General features: G+C 37.9%; 1 protein-coding gene and 1 pseudogene across 1 annotated transcript in view; one reads left to right on the top strand and one right to left on the bottom strand.

Moving 5' to 3' along the window:
* TACR3 (tachykinin receptor 3) overlaps nt 1-14544 on the top strand; it is a 77894-nt gene that overhangs the window by 17690 nt on the left and 45660 nt on the right. Inside the window, exons 2-3 of the mRNA XM_055587863.1 lie at nt 11971-12159; nt 14104-14254. Coding sequence (XP_055443838.1) covers nt 11971-12159; nt 14104-14254 — 340 coding nt within the window. The remainder of the gene's footprint in view (nt 1-11970; nt 12160-14103; nt 14255-14544) is intronic.
* On the bottom strand, nt 5210-5788 carry LOC129657352 (14-3-3 protein epsilon-like; annotated as a pseudogene).

Here is a 14544-nt window from a genome sequence, read left to right as displayed (position 1 = left end):
CCTTTGTCTCTTTTTAGCTTCTCTTCTTTTTTCAGCTATTTGTAAGGCTCCTCAGACAACCATTTTGCCTTTTTGCATTTCTTTTTCTTGGGATGGTCTTGATCACTGCCTCCCGTACAATGTCATGAACCTCTCTCCTAAGTTCTTCAGGCACCTGGTCTATCAAATCTAATCCTTTGAATCTATTTCTCACATCCACTGTATAATTGTAAGGGATTTCATTTAAGTCATACCTGAATGGGCCTGTGGCTTTCATTACTTTCTTCAATTTAAGTCTGCATTTGGCAATAAGGAGTTCATGATCTGAGCCACAGTCAGCTCCTGGTCTTGTTTTTGCTGACTGTATAGAGCTTCTCCATCTTTGGCTGCAAAGAATGTAATCAATCTGATTTCGGTGTTGACCATCTGGTGATATCCATATGTAGAGTCGTCTCTTGTGTTGTTGGAAGAGGGTGTTTGCTATGACCAGTGTGTTCTCTTGAAAAACTCTATTAGTCTTTGCCCTGCTTCATTTTGTACTCCAAGGCCAAACTTGCCTGTTACTCCAGGTATCTCTTGACTTCCTACTTTTGCATTCCAGTCCCCTATAATGGAAAGGACATCTTTGGTGCTAGTTCTAGGAGGTTTGTAGGTCATCATAGAACTGTTCAACTTCAGTTTCTTCAGGATTAGTGGTTGGGGAACAGACTTAGATTGCTGTGATACTGAATGGCTTGCCTTGGAAATGAACACAGATCATTCTGTCATTTTTGAGATTGCACCCAAGTACTGCATTTAGGACTCTTTTTTTGACTATGAGGGCTACTCCATTTCTTCTAAGGGATTCTTGCCCACAGTAATAGATGTAATTGTATTTCTATATACTAGTTATGTCTTGCGCATATCTACTACTAGTGTGGGCAAGACATAACCAGTATATAGAAATACAGTTGATTTAACCTGTATCCTGTGACCATGCTAAATTCATTTATTAATTTTAATGGGTTTTGAGTTTTGCAGATTCCTTAGGATTTTCAATTGGAGTAGGCAATGGAAATATGGAAGATCATTTCATCTGCTAAGAAAAGCAGTATTACTTCTGCTAGTATTACTCCTGTCAGTAATAAACACAGTATTCCTGTTGAATCTGGATGCCTTTTCTTTCTTTCTTTGTAGCTGTTATTGTTGCTATTGTTTGCTATTATTTTCTTAGCTGATTTTTCTTTTTAATTATATATTCATGATACCTTATTAAGTTAATTTGAGTACAAATTTTTCAATGATAGAAAAACGATTTTTAAAATTACCTCCATTCATTCATTAATATATAATATATATATTATATATATATATTCATTCATATAATAAATATGTTGTTTTATTCCTAAGTTGTGTTGGACTCTTGTGACATAATGAACTGTGGCCCACTAGGCTTATTCTGTCCATGGGATTTCCCAGGCAAGAATATTGGAGTGGGTTTCCATTTCCTGCTCCAGGGATCTTCCCAATCCAGGTATCAAATCTACATATTCTCCATTGGCAGGTGAGTGCTTGACCACTGAGCCACCAGGGAACCCCCAATAAATATGTTATGGGTGCCAAATATATGCAGTATTATCCCAGATGTTATGAATATATTTATAATCTAAGTATATATCCAAGAATGGGCTTCTCCAGTGGCTCAGAGGTAAAGAATCTGCCTGCAATGCAGTCAACACAGGAGACTTGGGTTTGACCTCTGGGTAAGGAAGATCCCCTGGAGGAGGGCATGGGAAGCCACTCCAGTAATCCTGCCTGAAGAATCCTATGGACAGAAGAGCCTGGTGGGTTATAGTCCACAGGGTTGCAAGGAGTTGGACATGACTGAAACGACTGAGCATGAGCATGATATCCAAGACTATATTAATATTCTAGTTTCAGTTCAGTTCAGTTCAGTTCAGTGGTTCAGTCGAGTCCAACTCTTTGCGACAGTTATCTATACCTCTTTTAAGTAAGCATTTACATCATCACAACTCAAATTACCTGAAGATGTAGAAGTCCTTATGCTTGATTGACAACACCGTCTCTCTAATGTTAAAGATAACAGAGTGGAATTGCCACTGCTGCTGCTGCTAAATCCCTTCAGTCGTGTCCGACTCTGTGCGACCCCATAGATGGCAGCCCACCAGGCTTCCCTGTCCCTGGGATTCTCCAGGCAAGAACACTGGAGTGGGTTGCCATTTCCTTCTCCAATGCATGAAAGTGAAAACTGAAAGTGAAGTCACTCAGTCATGTCCAACTCTTCACGCACGCATGGGTTGCAGCCTACCAGGCTCCTCCGTCCATGAGATTTTCTAGGCAAAAGTACTGGAGTGGGGTGCCATTGCCTTCTCCGAGAATTGCCACAGGCCACTTCAAAAAGGAGTTTAAGATGGTATAGATACATATTAAACAAAACTGAGGGAGGGAAATTAATTCCCACTGCACCCAAAGAACTTACAGAGTCTCCAAATATAACATTGAACCTTTCTATTTAATCACTGAACCATTGAGCACTAGTTGCCCTGACTTGAGGGTGCAAAGACCTTACTAGTCTCCACACAGGAAATTGTCTAAGGGAGAGATTTGAAAGAGAAATAACCTATAATGCACTACCCTGATTAAATAGTTTCTGTTGAAGAGCTAGGATAATATCAAAAGAAATTGTTTTAATCCTTAGGTCAGAATTTTGGCATGAACTTATTTTTCTTTCCACTCTATTCACAACTAGCTAAGAACCACATTAGATGTGTTATCTTTGCTTGGTTTTATCTCAAGCTTACCACAGCAGCTTACTTTTTAAGTTTCAAGTGTTAATTTAATTGTATTCAACATAGTTTTAGCGTGATTTGAGGGTCTACTGTGCCTGATATTATCTAAGTCTCCTTGTATACACTATGTTATTTAATGTCATTTTTACCACATAATTATACTCTACATTATGTTTATTATTCCCATTTAGCAAAGTTAAGAAACCTAAGCGACTTAATGACTGAACAGCAACAAAGAAAGCTATACCTTTTTAATTTAGGTTTGTTTTATTTGTTTAATGTTAATCCATGCTGTATTTCAGTATGATACAGATTCTGTACCTGTGACTCCAGTCAGATATCCAGCAGTACAAATTAGCTTCAAATTACACATATTGAACAAAAGACAGACGTTGAACGAGCAAGGAGGGGAGGGGCAGGGCCCAGGGGGAGAGGTAAAGAAAAGAAACAAAGACTTGAACATGCACGCAGGCTTTTCCATACCACCTTCAATGCTAACCTGCGTCAGAGGGAGAGTTAAAAGTAGGCAAGAATGAGCAGCCATGGACTGTTGAACTGTTACCAGCACCATGCTTTTCAGCAATATTTCAGCAGAGTTTGAAACACAGCAAAACCATTACAACAAATTCCCCAAACAACCTTTTACCACCTCAAGTTAACATCCAATTAATTTTAAACACTGGTATAAAATTCAACTTAAACAACTAGAAAAAGGGGAAATGATACCACATAACCTCTATAGTGCAATTAACCTTTCTCTTAGATACGTGCATCAGGTAAAATTCTAATGGCTTTCGAATGAATGTAATTTCCATTCTAATGATGATCTTGCCACGTCTGGCAGGAGACAATACAGTAATGCAGAAAAAGCCTCTATGCAGTCCTGTTAGTGTTCTTAACCTAAAAGCTGGGACTAGTAAAATCCACAGAAATTCACTCTTGCCTTTAAGAACTTTTGTACTGGGGTCCAGCCCCGGTTGGATCCAGGGATTCCCTCGGGAAGACAGTGTTGGTGATTAAAGGGATATCATAGCAGAGAGATCAGAGGCCTATAATAACTGGTTTACGTGGAAAATCAATAAAACCCGTGACACCGGGTTTGCCCTGACCACAGAGGCCACAGGCGCCCTCTCGAATAGCGGAAGGTGCCCCACCTTACGCACCTTCTTGAGTGGGTCTTAGAAGCCCAGGCAAGTAAGTCATCTCAGAGGACCCCCGCGCTCCAATTATTTTGGCCTGAAAGAACAGAAAAGAAAAGGAGAGAAAAGGAAGCAAGAACGACACAGGGAGACCAAGCCTGTTGAGCAAGGTCTGCAACTTTATTTTCAAAAGGAGCTTTTATACCCTAAGTTATACATAGAAGATAATAGGGGATGCAAAGTCATGCAAGGTCAGCAGACCTTGACCATTATTGAAACCAGGCTTTCTTTCTACAAACTTATCATAAACAAAGGCTTTAGGTGATTTACATCATCTTCTGGTCAGGAGACCTGCTAACATTCTTCTTCTGATAAGGGTTAATCAACCAGAAAAACTTATTTTCTCCTCAGGTGATTTTTCTTAGAGTTTAGTGCCACTCCCTGAGCACACTAGATAGAGTTGCATTCCTAAGGTGCAGTGGGGGATAATCAAGGAATTTATTAGCTCAAAGGTCTAAGGTTATTAACATTAAAGTTACTACTTATATTTCTATATACTAACTATATTAATCAATACACTCCCAGGGGTTCAGTGAGTGGGTAGGGGATATGAAAACTTGGCAGCAGGCATTGGTTCAACAAAGAAATCCTCTATTAGTTCTATTATAACAGTTTCTAACTCCTCGAGAGGCTCTGCATTGTTAGGATATCTTGAACTTCCCATGCTTCTTGTGATTGGGAGGCTGCGAACAATCACATATGTAGCTGTAAGAGTCTGGAAACCTGTTCAGGCAGGTTAGAAAGCTTTCTAAGGGATTTGAATTGGAACACACCCATTATACCCTGGAAACTTATTAACTAGAGCTCTAAGTTGATTTTCTTACAGAGAAAGGTGGTCGGGGATAGCCCCCGTAAATGTCAGAGGAGTTGGTGAAGGTCATGAAATAGTAAACAGACAGATTCTGGTTTTGGGGTAGACGCTAAGGCAGGTCCGGGGGGGGGGGGGGGGGGCGGGGCAGCCTCGAGCTCTGACTCGCCTTGCCCATCAGAGCTCTCCCGCATGACCTTGTCATGGGTGGGGACTCCCGTGCTGGCTCCCGGCACTTTTGAAAACTGTTAAAAAAAAAAAAAAAAAAAAAAAAAAAGGAAAGAAAACCAACAGGGCAGGAACCTAAATTCTGAGACCAAATGTAAAAGTCAGATTTGGTGGTTCTTAGTGACAATGGGGGAATTCCAAGAGGGGTGGGATGGGAAGGTCTAGGTGGGTGGTCAGAGATGGTTTCTCTTGTTGACTTTTATGTCTCACAGATTTTCATCTTCCACATCCTGCAGCGCTTCCTTATTCTGAAGTCCATAGTGTCAGATTATCACGTAATAACTGCATGATAAATGTAGAGTCCTTATAGCTTTCTTCACTCAGCATGTCCAGTTCTGCAATTACATCATCAAAAGCTGCTTTTGCCAACCTGCAGGCACAGTCAGGGGAATTAAGAATATCATAGTAGAATACAGAAAACTTGAGAGCAAGACCTAAGCAAATGGGATGTTTTGGTGGAAGTTCCGTCATTGCAATATCACCAGTGGCTTCATAAGCCACTAGGCTATTCTCTGCAGCCTCCTTCCTGTTATTTCCTGTGGCAAATTCAGCCTGACACGTGTGGTAGTCCCCTTTCATTTTATAATAGAAAACCTTGGACTCACCAGTGTTAGCTGCTGGAATGAGGTGTCCAGTACATCCAGATTGTCACAACAGATTAACTTTAGCTCAGTCTCAACCATTTGTTGATATTCCCGAATCATTTTTAGTTTGTCTTCTCCTCCCTTGTTTTCTTCTTTCTTCCTTTTTAAAATTGTGTACACTCTGAAGTTTTCATTTACAAACAATTATTCACTTATCTATCTGTCCAAATATTCATCAACTATTTGCAGTCACTATTCAACAATCAAGCCGACTACTATGGATAATTTGTTAGGTGCTAGAGAACACTGAAGAATAAATCACATCTCCCATGAGCTAAAATCAAAGTACAAGCATAATTCTGTTGCAGCACTGAAGACATAAAAACAAGCTCTGGATAGAGAGAGGAAAAGAATCTACAGTGTCGTTCTGTAACCAGAGTGGAAATTAAAGGATGGATAGAAGTTTTCCAGCTGTAGAACTTTAGAATAATGTATGAGCAAGAGAAAATCACTTCAGCAAGGAAACCAGCATGTGAAAAAACCTGAAATTACTATCTGAGCTGGATAATTTCCATTTTTCAATTCAGATCTACTCACTATCTATTCCACTCTTTTTTCTGACCCTGCCTACCAGGCTGACTACATCTATAGACTGACTATAGCAATAACGTCCCTTGTTCTCTGGCCTCTTCTTGGCTTTACCTAATGTAGACCCCTGGAGGGCATGGCAGGAAGAAGATAACTTCTGAGATATATGTACCACTCTTGCCTTTCAGTTTTGCTACAAATTGGCTAAGTCTCCAGCTATACACATATTTCTTACCAAGTACTTCTTCCTAAGGCTTCATCTCTTCACTTCAGATTAGAGGGTCCTGAATTTACTAAAACAGTGTCTACTCTGGCCAGAAGCAAAGTGGAAATAGTAAAATCTGTATTATTTCAGGTAAATAATACTTAATATAAGCAAGCAAACATTTGAAGGCTGCACTGTCTTTATACCCAAAAGTTTAAGTGTGTATAAGCATATAAAGATCCAGAAACAGAGCTTATAAAAAGGTTAACAAAAGGAAGAATTATACCATATACCAAGAACAATTACAAAATGGAAAAGCTTACTTACTGAGAGTAAGCAGTTATGTCAAATAATTCTATTTTGCAAAAGACATCTTTCTGATGAAAAAGACCCCTTGAATCATATCAGAAAAAGAAGTAAATGATAAAGGAAAGTGATCTAGTATTGCAGTGAAAAGGAAAACTAATAAAAGATGGCATTAAATGTGAGCTTCTGATGGATATAGGGACTTCCCTAGTGGTCCAATGATTAAGACTTTGTCTTCCAAGACAGGGGGTGTGGGTTCAATCCCTGGTCAGGAATCTAAGTTCCCACATGCCTTGCAGCCAAAAAAAAAAAAAAAAAACCCCACAGCATAAAACAGAAGCAATATTGTAACAAATTCAATAAATACTTTAAAAATCATCCACATCAAAAAAAAAAATCAAAATGAAATGAAGTGACTTTAAAACTTCCTTAGGTGATATGTTAAGCAGAAGAGTGAAAAATGCAATCATAGCTATTTTTTGGGAAACAAGTCATACTAAGGGGGCTCTAATATATTTGAGAATCTGTTTGGTGAGGGAAGAACAGTAGTGAGCTCAAACAAGCACCTAGAAAAGTCGAATGTGATCATATCAAAGATATATATTTATTTAAAGGAATAATAAAGTACTGACAATCATTTGAGTAAAATTATATCCTGGATTTGATCATTTCTCCTCAAGGTCCAAAGGGTCTTTATTTGCAGACCCTAAGGATCCATTTTCTTCATGTCACTGTTGAACGAATTATTATTCCTAGAGCGAGTTACAGAATAGGAAATATCGATGCCACAGTGAATTCCTAATCACCAATTTCTTCAGCAGTGCCTGGCAGTTCCACCTATTTTTTTGGCCAACTGGCTCTCCCTTTCTACAATATTTCAACATTTCTTTATCTTCCTCAGGCATTAATGTAATTCAGTCTCCAGTGGTAATACTCTGCCCCAAGCAGCAATCATCTCTCTCCCAAACAAAAACAGTAACGAGGTAACTTACTTCCCTGCTCCCATTCTTTCCCTCTTTCAATCCATTCTCCAGGCTAAAATCTGATTACTCTCCCTTCCTGATTGAATCACTTCAATTACTTTCGAGAGGACAAAATTCCATGACCTACACTACAACTTCATCTCAAATCACTTTCCCCCTTCACTTTCAGCATTTCAATTACTTTAGCCTGCAGTTCCTCAAGTGCACATGGTTCTCCCACCCTTACCTATCAAATTGTAACAAACCAGAACAAACTGGGTGACTTAACAGAGATTTATTTCTCACATTTCTGGAAGCTAGAAGTCTGAAATCAAGGGGTTGGCAAGGGTCATGCTCCTCTGAGGCCTATGAGGAAATTCTGCCTGCCCTTCCTAGCTTCTGGTGGATTGCTGGTGTCTTTGGCATTCCTTGGCTTGTAGACACATCACTCAATCCTCCATCTTCATCTGGCATTCTTTCTGTTTTTCTGTTTCCAGAATTCTCCTTTATACCTTATATTGAATTAGGGTCCATCCTGATGACCTTATTTTAATTTGATTACCTATATAAAACTATTTCCTCACAAGGTCACCTCCTATGATACTGGGTATTAGGACTTGAATGTATCTTTTATTAGGGGGACATAATTCAACCCATAAAATCACTCCAGATGGTGACTGCAGCCATGAAATTAAAAGATGCTTACTCCTTGGAAGGAAAGTTATGACCAACCTAGACAGCATATTACAAAGCAGAGACATTACCTTGCCAACAAATGTCCGTCTAGTCAAGGCTATGGTTTTTCCAGTAGTCATGTATGGATGTGAGAGTTGAGAAAGAAAAGAAAGAAAGCTGAGCACTGAAGAATTGATGCTTTTGAACTGTGGTGTTGGAGAAGACTCGTGAGAGTCCCTTGGACTGCAAGGAGATCCAACTAGTCCATCCTAAAGGAGATCAGTCCTGAGTGTTCATTGGAAGGACTGATGCTGAAGCTGAAACTCCAATACTTTGGACACCTGATGCAAAGAGCTGACTCATTGGAAAAGACCCTGATGCTGGGAAAGATTGAAGGTGGGAGAAAGGGATGACAGAGGATGAGATGGTTGGATGGCATCACCGACTCAATGGACATGAGTTTGGGTAAACTCCAGGAGTTGGTGATGGACAGGGAGGCCTGGCATGCTGCGGTCCATGGGGTCGCAAAGAGTAGGACATGACTGAGCAACTGAACTGAACAGAACTGAAAAACCCACCATTTGCACAGGAATTTTCCATGTGTTGTTTGTTCTCCCAGAAATCTTTTTTACAACCCTCACCCTTCTGCTACCTTGCCTAGTCACCTTTTCAGGTTTCAACCCAGAACTCTTTTCTTAGGGAGAACTGATTGATCATCTAAATGTTTTTTCCAGTAAATGCACTAAAACAGCCATAAACATTGCCTTTGTAACACTTATTATATTTGTAATTTTAAACTTATTCTTGAGATTATTTGATTAGTATCTGCCTACTTCACTCGACTGTGAGTTCTGCAAAGGCCATTTTTTCTCACTGTTGTATTACCACAGTGTCTGGAATGTTACAGCAGGCATCCAATAAATATTTGGTTGAATTAATGAATAATAGATCAAACCAAAAATGACAAAAATGTCAGCTTGAAGTTTCAAAATTTCTACTTTCACTTAAGTGTTGGTGAGAACATAAATTGATTGCTTGCTTCCATATAGTTTAAGTGAAACAGTATCCTACCTGTAGGAAATAATTTCTCTAACACTAAACTAATAGATTAAAAAAAAAAAAAGATCAATGAGAACTTTGCAGTTTATTTTGAATTGTCCATGCTGAAGTGGCTGTACAGGACTTTAAACCTACTCATGTCACTCAACTTCTCATTTTAGTCTCAACATAGCAACTATCTAAATATTCGAACTGGATTCATAAATTTCCAGTACAAGCAAAAAGAAAGCAAAGATTACAATAGGATTGAGGAATATTCAGTTCAGTACAACATTTATTGATAAGTTCTGTGTCTGACTCTGTAAATACCATAAAGCAACACTTCAATATAATGAGAGAAATGGCATGGTGAGCTACAGTCCACGGCAGGGGGAACAGAAATAACCAACCAAAATTATTGCCTTTATACATTTGACTTTTGTCTTTAATGTTACACATAAATGTTTGAATTTATAAACAAAATGTGACTTCTGATTCTTTGGAAGACATCTACCTTACATATTTCTCTTTCTTTTCCTTATATGAATAGTTATATTCAAAGCCATAATCTGTACCTATATGGACTTCAAGGATTGGCAGAGCTGGCTTAGAATTCCAATTCTTACCATCTGGGACATTTTTAAACAATGTACTTAAACTTTAAGCCTCAAGTTTTCTTTTCCGTAAAATAGAGATAGTATTATTTGATTTATTGAACTTTTCTGGATGTTAAATATATATATGTATATACACATATATACAGTGTGTGTGTGTGTGTGTGTAATAAGTTGCCTGGTTATGCTTAGCAATCAATACACATTGCTAGAATTAATTTTTACCAACATAAGCATGAGAGGTGAATTTTAGACAGTTTTCAGATTCAAACATATGAGTTTTATTTTCTTTTTTTAGGCAGTGTATTTGCTTAAACCAAGGTACTGTTTTACGTTTACTTTTGTCATATCTAACATTCACTTTTGCCTATTAGCTGTCATTGGAGAAGGAAATGGCAACCCACTCCAGTATTCCTGCCTGGAGAATCCCATGGAGAGAGGAGCCTGGCGGGCTACAGTCCATAGGATCGTAAAGAATCGGACACATTAGCTGTCATATATAATAAATTAAGAGTATTTCCTCTAAGTAAATTACAACTAAAGCTAATATTATGAATAGTATATAAGTACCAATATATCACTGAAGATCTAGTTCTACCTAATAGTTGCAAAAGCAAAGAGCAATAAGCAAATTAATGAATTACTCTTATTTTGAAATATTTATTCATAAGAGTAAATGTTTTTGGTTTAAGTAATATTCATTCTTTGATAAAACTGTTACCTTTGAGAAACACAAAATGGTCAACAGTAAAAGTAGTATGATTAAATAATATGCTTTATTGAGAGAAATGCCAAGATACAATTAATTTAGCATACATTGTTTTCTACTCTGACTATTGGCCATAAGTTGGCAATGAGCCATATTATCCAATTTAAAATTAGAATTTGATTCTCCCAGACATAGTGTTACTATTTTACCAAGTGAATAAAGCTTGACTTTTGTTATCATATTCAAAGAGTTTCTAATTTTCCAAAAAGTTGCACTCTAAAAATAATATGTGCTTATGTTTCGGAGAAGGCAATGGCACCCCACTCCAGTACTCTTGCCTGGAAAATCCCATGGATGGAGGAGCCTGGTGGGCTTCAGTCCATGGGGTCGCTAAGAGTCAGACACAACTGAGCAACTTCACTTTCACTTTTCACTTTCATGCATTGGAGAAGGAAATGGCAACCCACTCCAGTGTTCTTGCCTGGAGAATCCCAGGAACGGCGGAGGCTGGTGGGCTGCCATCTACGGGATCACACAGAGTTGGACACGACTGAAGTGACTTAGCAGCAGCAGCAGCATGTTTCTTAGAGCCTTAAATATATTTTCCTATGACAATTATGTTATATATAGTTACATAGACACTATGAAGATTTTTATGATGTAGTATGAACTCAGTTTTGGAGGTAACAGCATAACCTTAGTCAAACTTGGTTTATTCATCCTCATCTAAATCCTGAACGATGTCTCTGGATGCTTTTCAATGGATATGTTGACAATATCTTTCCTAGGGATTTCTCATCTTTGTCAATCATGCAGACATTATCCATATTAGTTCTTTAGACTTTTCTTTTTATAAAGTTAAACATACACAAGAAAAATGGGAGTCTTGGAGTACAGAACTCATATATTTAAGTGCTTAATGCATACCTTTCCCATTCCGTTCGGCAGAGTTCTGATAATGTGCTAGGCACAGCACCAAATAATCGATACCTTTCACTTGTATTATTTCTATTGATCTTGACTTCACCACTAAGAGGCAGTGTTCTTATTTCTATTTTAAAAATAATAAAGTTGAAGTTCAAAAGTTAAATAAGTGACAGGATAGGATTTGAACCTTGATCTGCCTGATTGATGAGACTATGCCATAATTACTCTAGGCAAACGAAATTTTTATCAATTTGTTTACTAGAAAAGAGATAACCATGGCCCTTGAAACTCCTCTGAAACTCACTTTAAACTCCACTAACAAGAGACCCAACAAAATGGTTTTGTTTGTTTTTATACAGGTATATGGCCATTATTGACCCCTTGAAGCCCAGACTGTCTGCCACCGCAACCAAGATTGTCATTGGAGGCATTTGGATCCTAGCATTTCTACTTGCATTCCCTCAGTGTCTTTATTCCAAAACCAAAGTCATGCCGGGCCGTACTCTTTGCTACGTGCAATGGCCAGAAGGCCCCAAACAACATTTCACGTAAGTTAATTATCTATTATAATCTTCAACTAAATGCATTGAACACTTAAGGAACTATAGGTTGGGAACAACAGTTAAGCAGATAAGACATAGACAGTTCCCTCAAGGGCTCAAACATTACTTGGGAAAAAAGACACATAAAAACACTAAACTATCTATATATAGTACAGTATGATATGATCAATTAGTTTGTATAAGTTACAGTGATTTCTAACTGGAAAAATGTGATGGGGTAGCTCTGGAGAGTTTCCGGAGAAGATGATAAGATAACTGGAGATGAAAGCATTGTTCTGGATTAAAGAATGAGTGAGAAGGGTGGAATTGAAACCCAAAGGTGTGGATTGCTCTTGTAAGAAGCCTGGCTGAAAGGAAAGGGAGTCTTGGTGTGTTCCTGGTTGTGTTCCTTTGTTTTAGCATTAAAAACTTAAACACTTAGGTCAGAAAGGAGATAGGAATGCTACATGTTAGAATTTGGTATCTCATATTTTGGACACACCTTTAAAAAAGCAAATTAGCAAAATAATTGTTTCCATTTTGTTTTTTATTCTGACCTTTTAAATTTTATTTCAAATAAAATTCTTATTTAGTGATCTATTTTTTTTTCCTTTAAAAACTAACACATAATGCAAATACAATGATCATCTTTTAAAGCAGATATTTTATCAAACTCTGCTCTACTCAGAGTCCAGATTTTTAAAGGAAAAGATTGAGGAGTGTTTATTAAAGGAAAAGCAGGCAGCAGTTATTAAACTGAGGACTGCATTCTTTCCATTATGTAATACTAATATATCTTATTTGTATGATAGCAAAACAAAATTATTCATAATAATAAAATTAAATTATTTGTTGACTGAATCAATTCACCACTGACTTTAACACTTAATAAGCTATCAGGAAGACAGCTTTACCAAATAAACACAGATATTGAGATTAGTATACCAAAATCTTTAATTACTTTAAAGCCTTCCTAAGACAGTGGAAGTCACTCAAAAGTTTATACAAATTCTAATTTGGCTAATATATTATTGGCTGCCATCTTAGTCCACCATAGTAATATTTTTATAATTTTTATTGAAAGCTATGAAATCCCAATATTTAGTTTGATAATTTATAGTATAATGACTTTGACGTGACTAATACCTCCATACGTTATTTACCAAATTTAATGATGCAATCAAAATGTGCCAAGACTTTGAAAAAACTCTAATATGACTCAGAACATCTAGTTACATTTTTTCCCTTTGGATGAAAAATGATTTATTTCAAATATGACTGATGTTGCAAGATGTATGTAATAGATTTACACAGAAGAAAATGAATCAGTTGATCAGTTTACTCTGTGCCATCTCTTGTCCTCTGATTATCTGTTTAATCAGGTTAGCCTAGTGATTACCAAGCAAAGGAAAAGTACTCATCTTGAAGGCTCTAGACAAGGGGAAATGTGCAGTTTAAACGAGCTCTGTAAGAATGCTATAGTTTTCATATGTGAAGTAAAAATTGACAAAGTCAGACTGGTAGTATGTGGATGATTGTAGATGACAATAGCTGGGCCTTCCCTTGGTGGCTCAGTGGTAAAGAATACACCTGCAATGTGGGAGATGCAGAAGCCATGAGTTCAATCCCTGGGTCGGGAAGATCCCTGGAGGAGGGCATGGCAACCCACTCCAGTATTCTTGCCTGGAGAATCCCATGGACAGAGACACCTGGTGGGCTACAATGCATGGGGTTGCAAAGCGTTGGACACGGCTGAAGCGACTGAGCACAGCACACAGTACAGGTGACAATAGCTAGGTGTTTTGGTGAAATTGTGAAATGAGGACTTAGAAGAGAAAATGTGGGCTAAGCATTGGCATTTTCAATTATGACTTAAAATGGAATGAATTCAAAGTCTCTTTATTTTACTCCACTATGCTCTTCAGCATGTATTTTTCTTATTTCTTGCAGTTACCATATTATTGTTATTATACTGGTGTACTGTTTCCCATTGCTTGTCATGGGTATCACATATACCATCGTTGGAATCACCCTCTGGGGAGGAGAGATCCCGGGGGACACCTGTGACAAGTATCATGAGCAGCTAAAGGCTAAAAGAAAGGTACTGTTCAGTATAACTTTCCCAGCATTTTGCATGACTTGTGGTGCATCAGAGAAGGGAAAAAAAACCTAATTATGGCATTTTAATATATAACTTGATGCTTTACTCCTACTTTTATTTTTCTCCTTCTTTCTTTTTTTTCTTTAAATTTTGCTTTCTTTTTATCTTCTATAACCCACTGCTGCTGCTGCTGCTGCTAAGTTGCTTCAGTCGTGTACGACTCTGTGTGACCCCATAGACGGCAGCCCACCAGGCTCCGCCGTCCTTGGGATTCTCCAGGCAAGAACACT

This window comes from Bubalus kerabau, chromosome 7, assembly GCF_029407905.1.
Source record: "Bubalus kerabau isolate K-KA32 ecotype Philippines breed swamp buffalo chromosome 7, PCC_UOA_SB_1v2, whole genome shotgun sequence".
NCBI lineage: Eukaryota > Metazoa > Chordata > Mammalia > Artiodactyla > Bovidae > Bubalus > Bubalus kerabau.
This window is presented reverse-complemented; position numbering and strand designations above follow the sequence as displayed.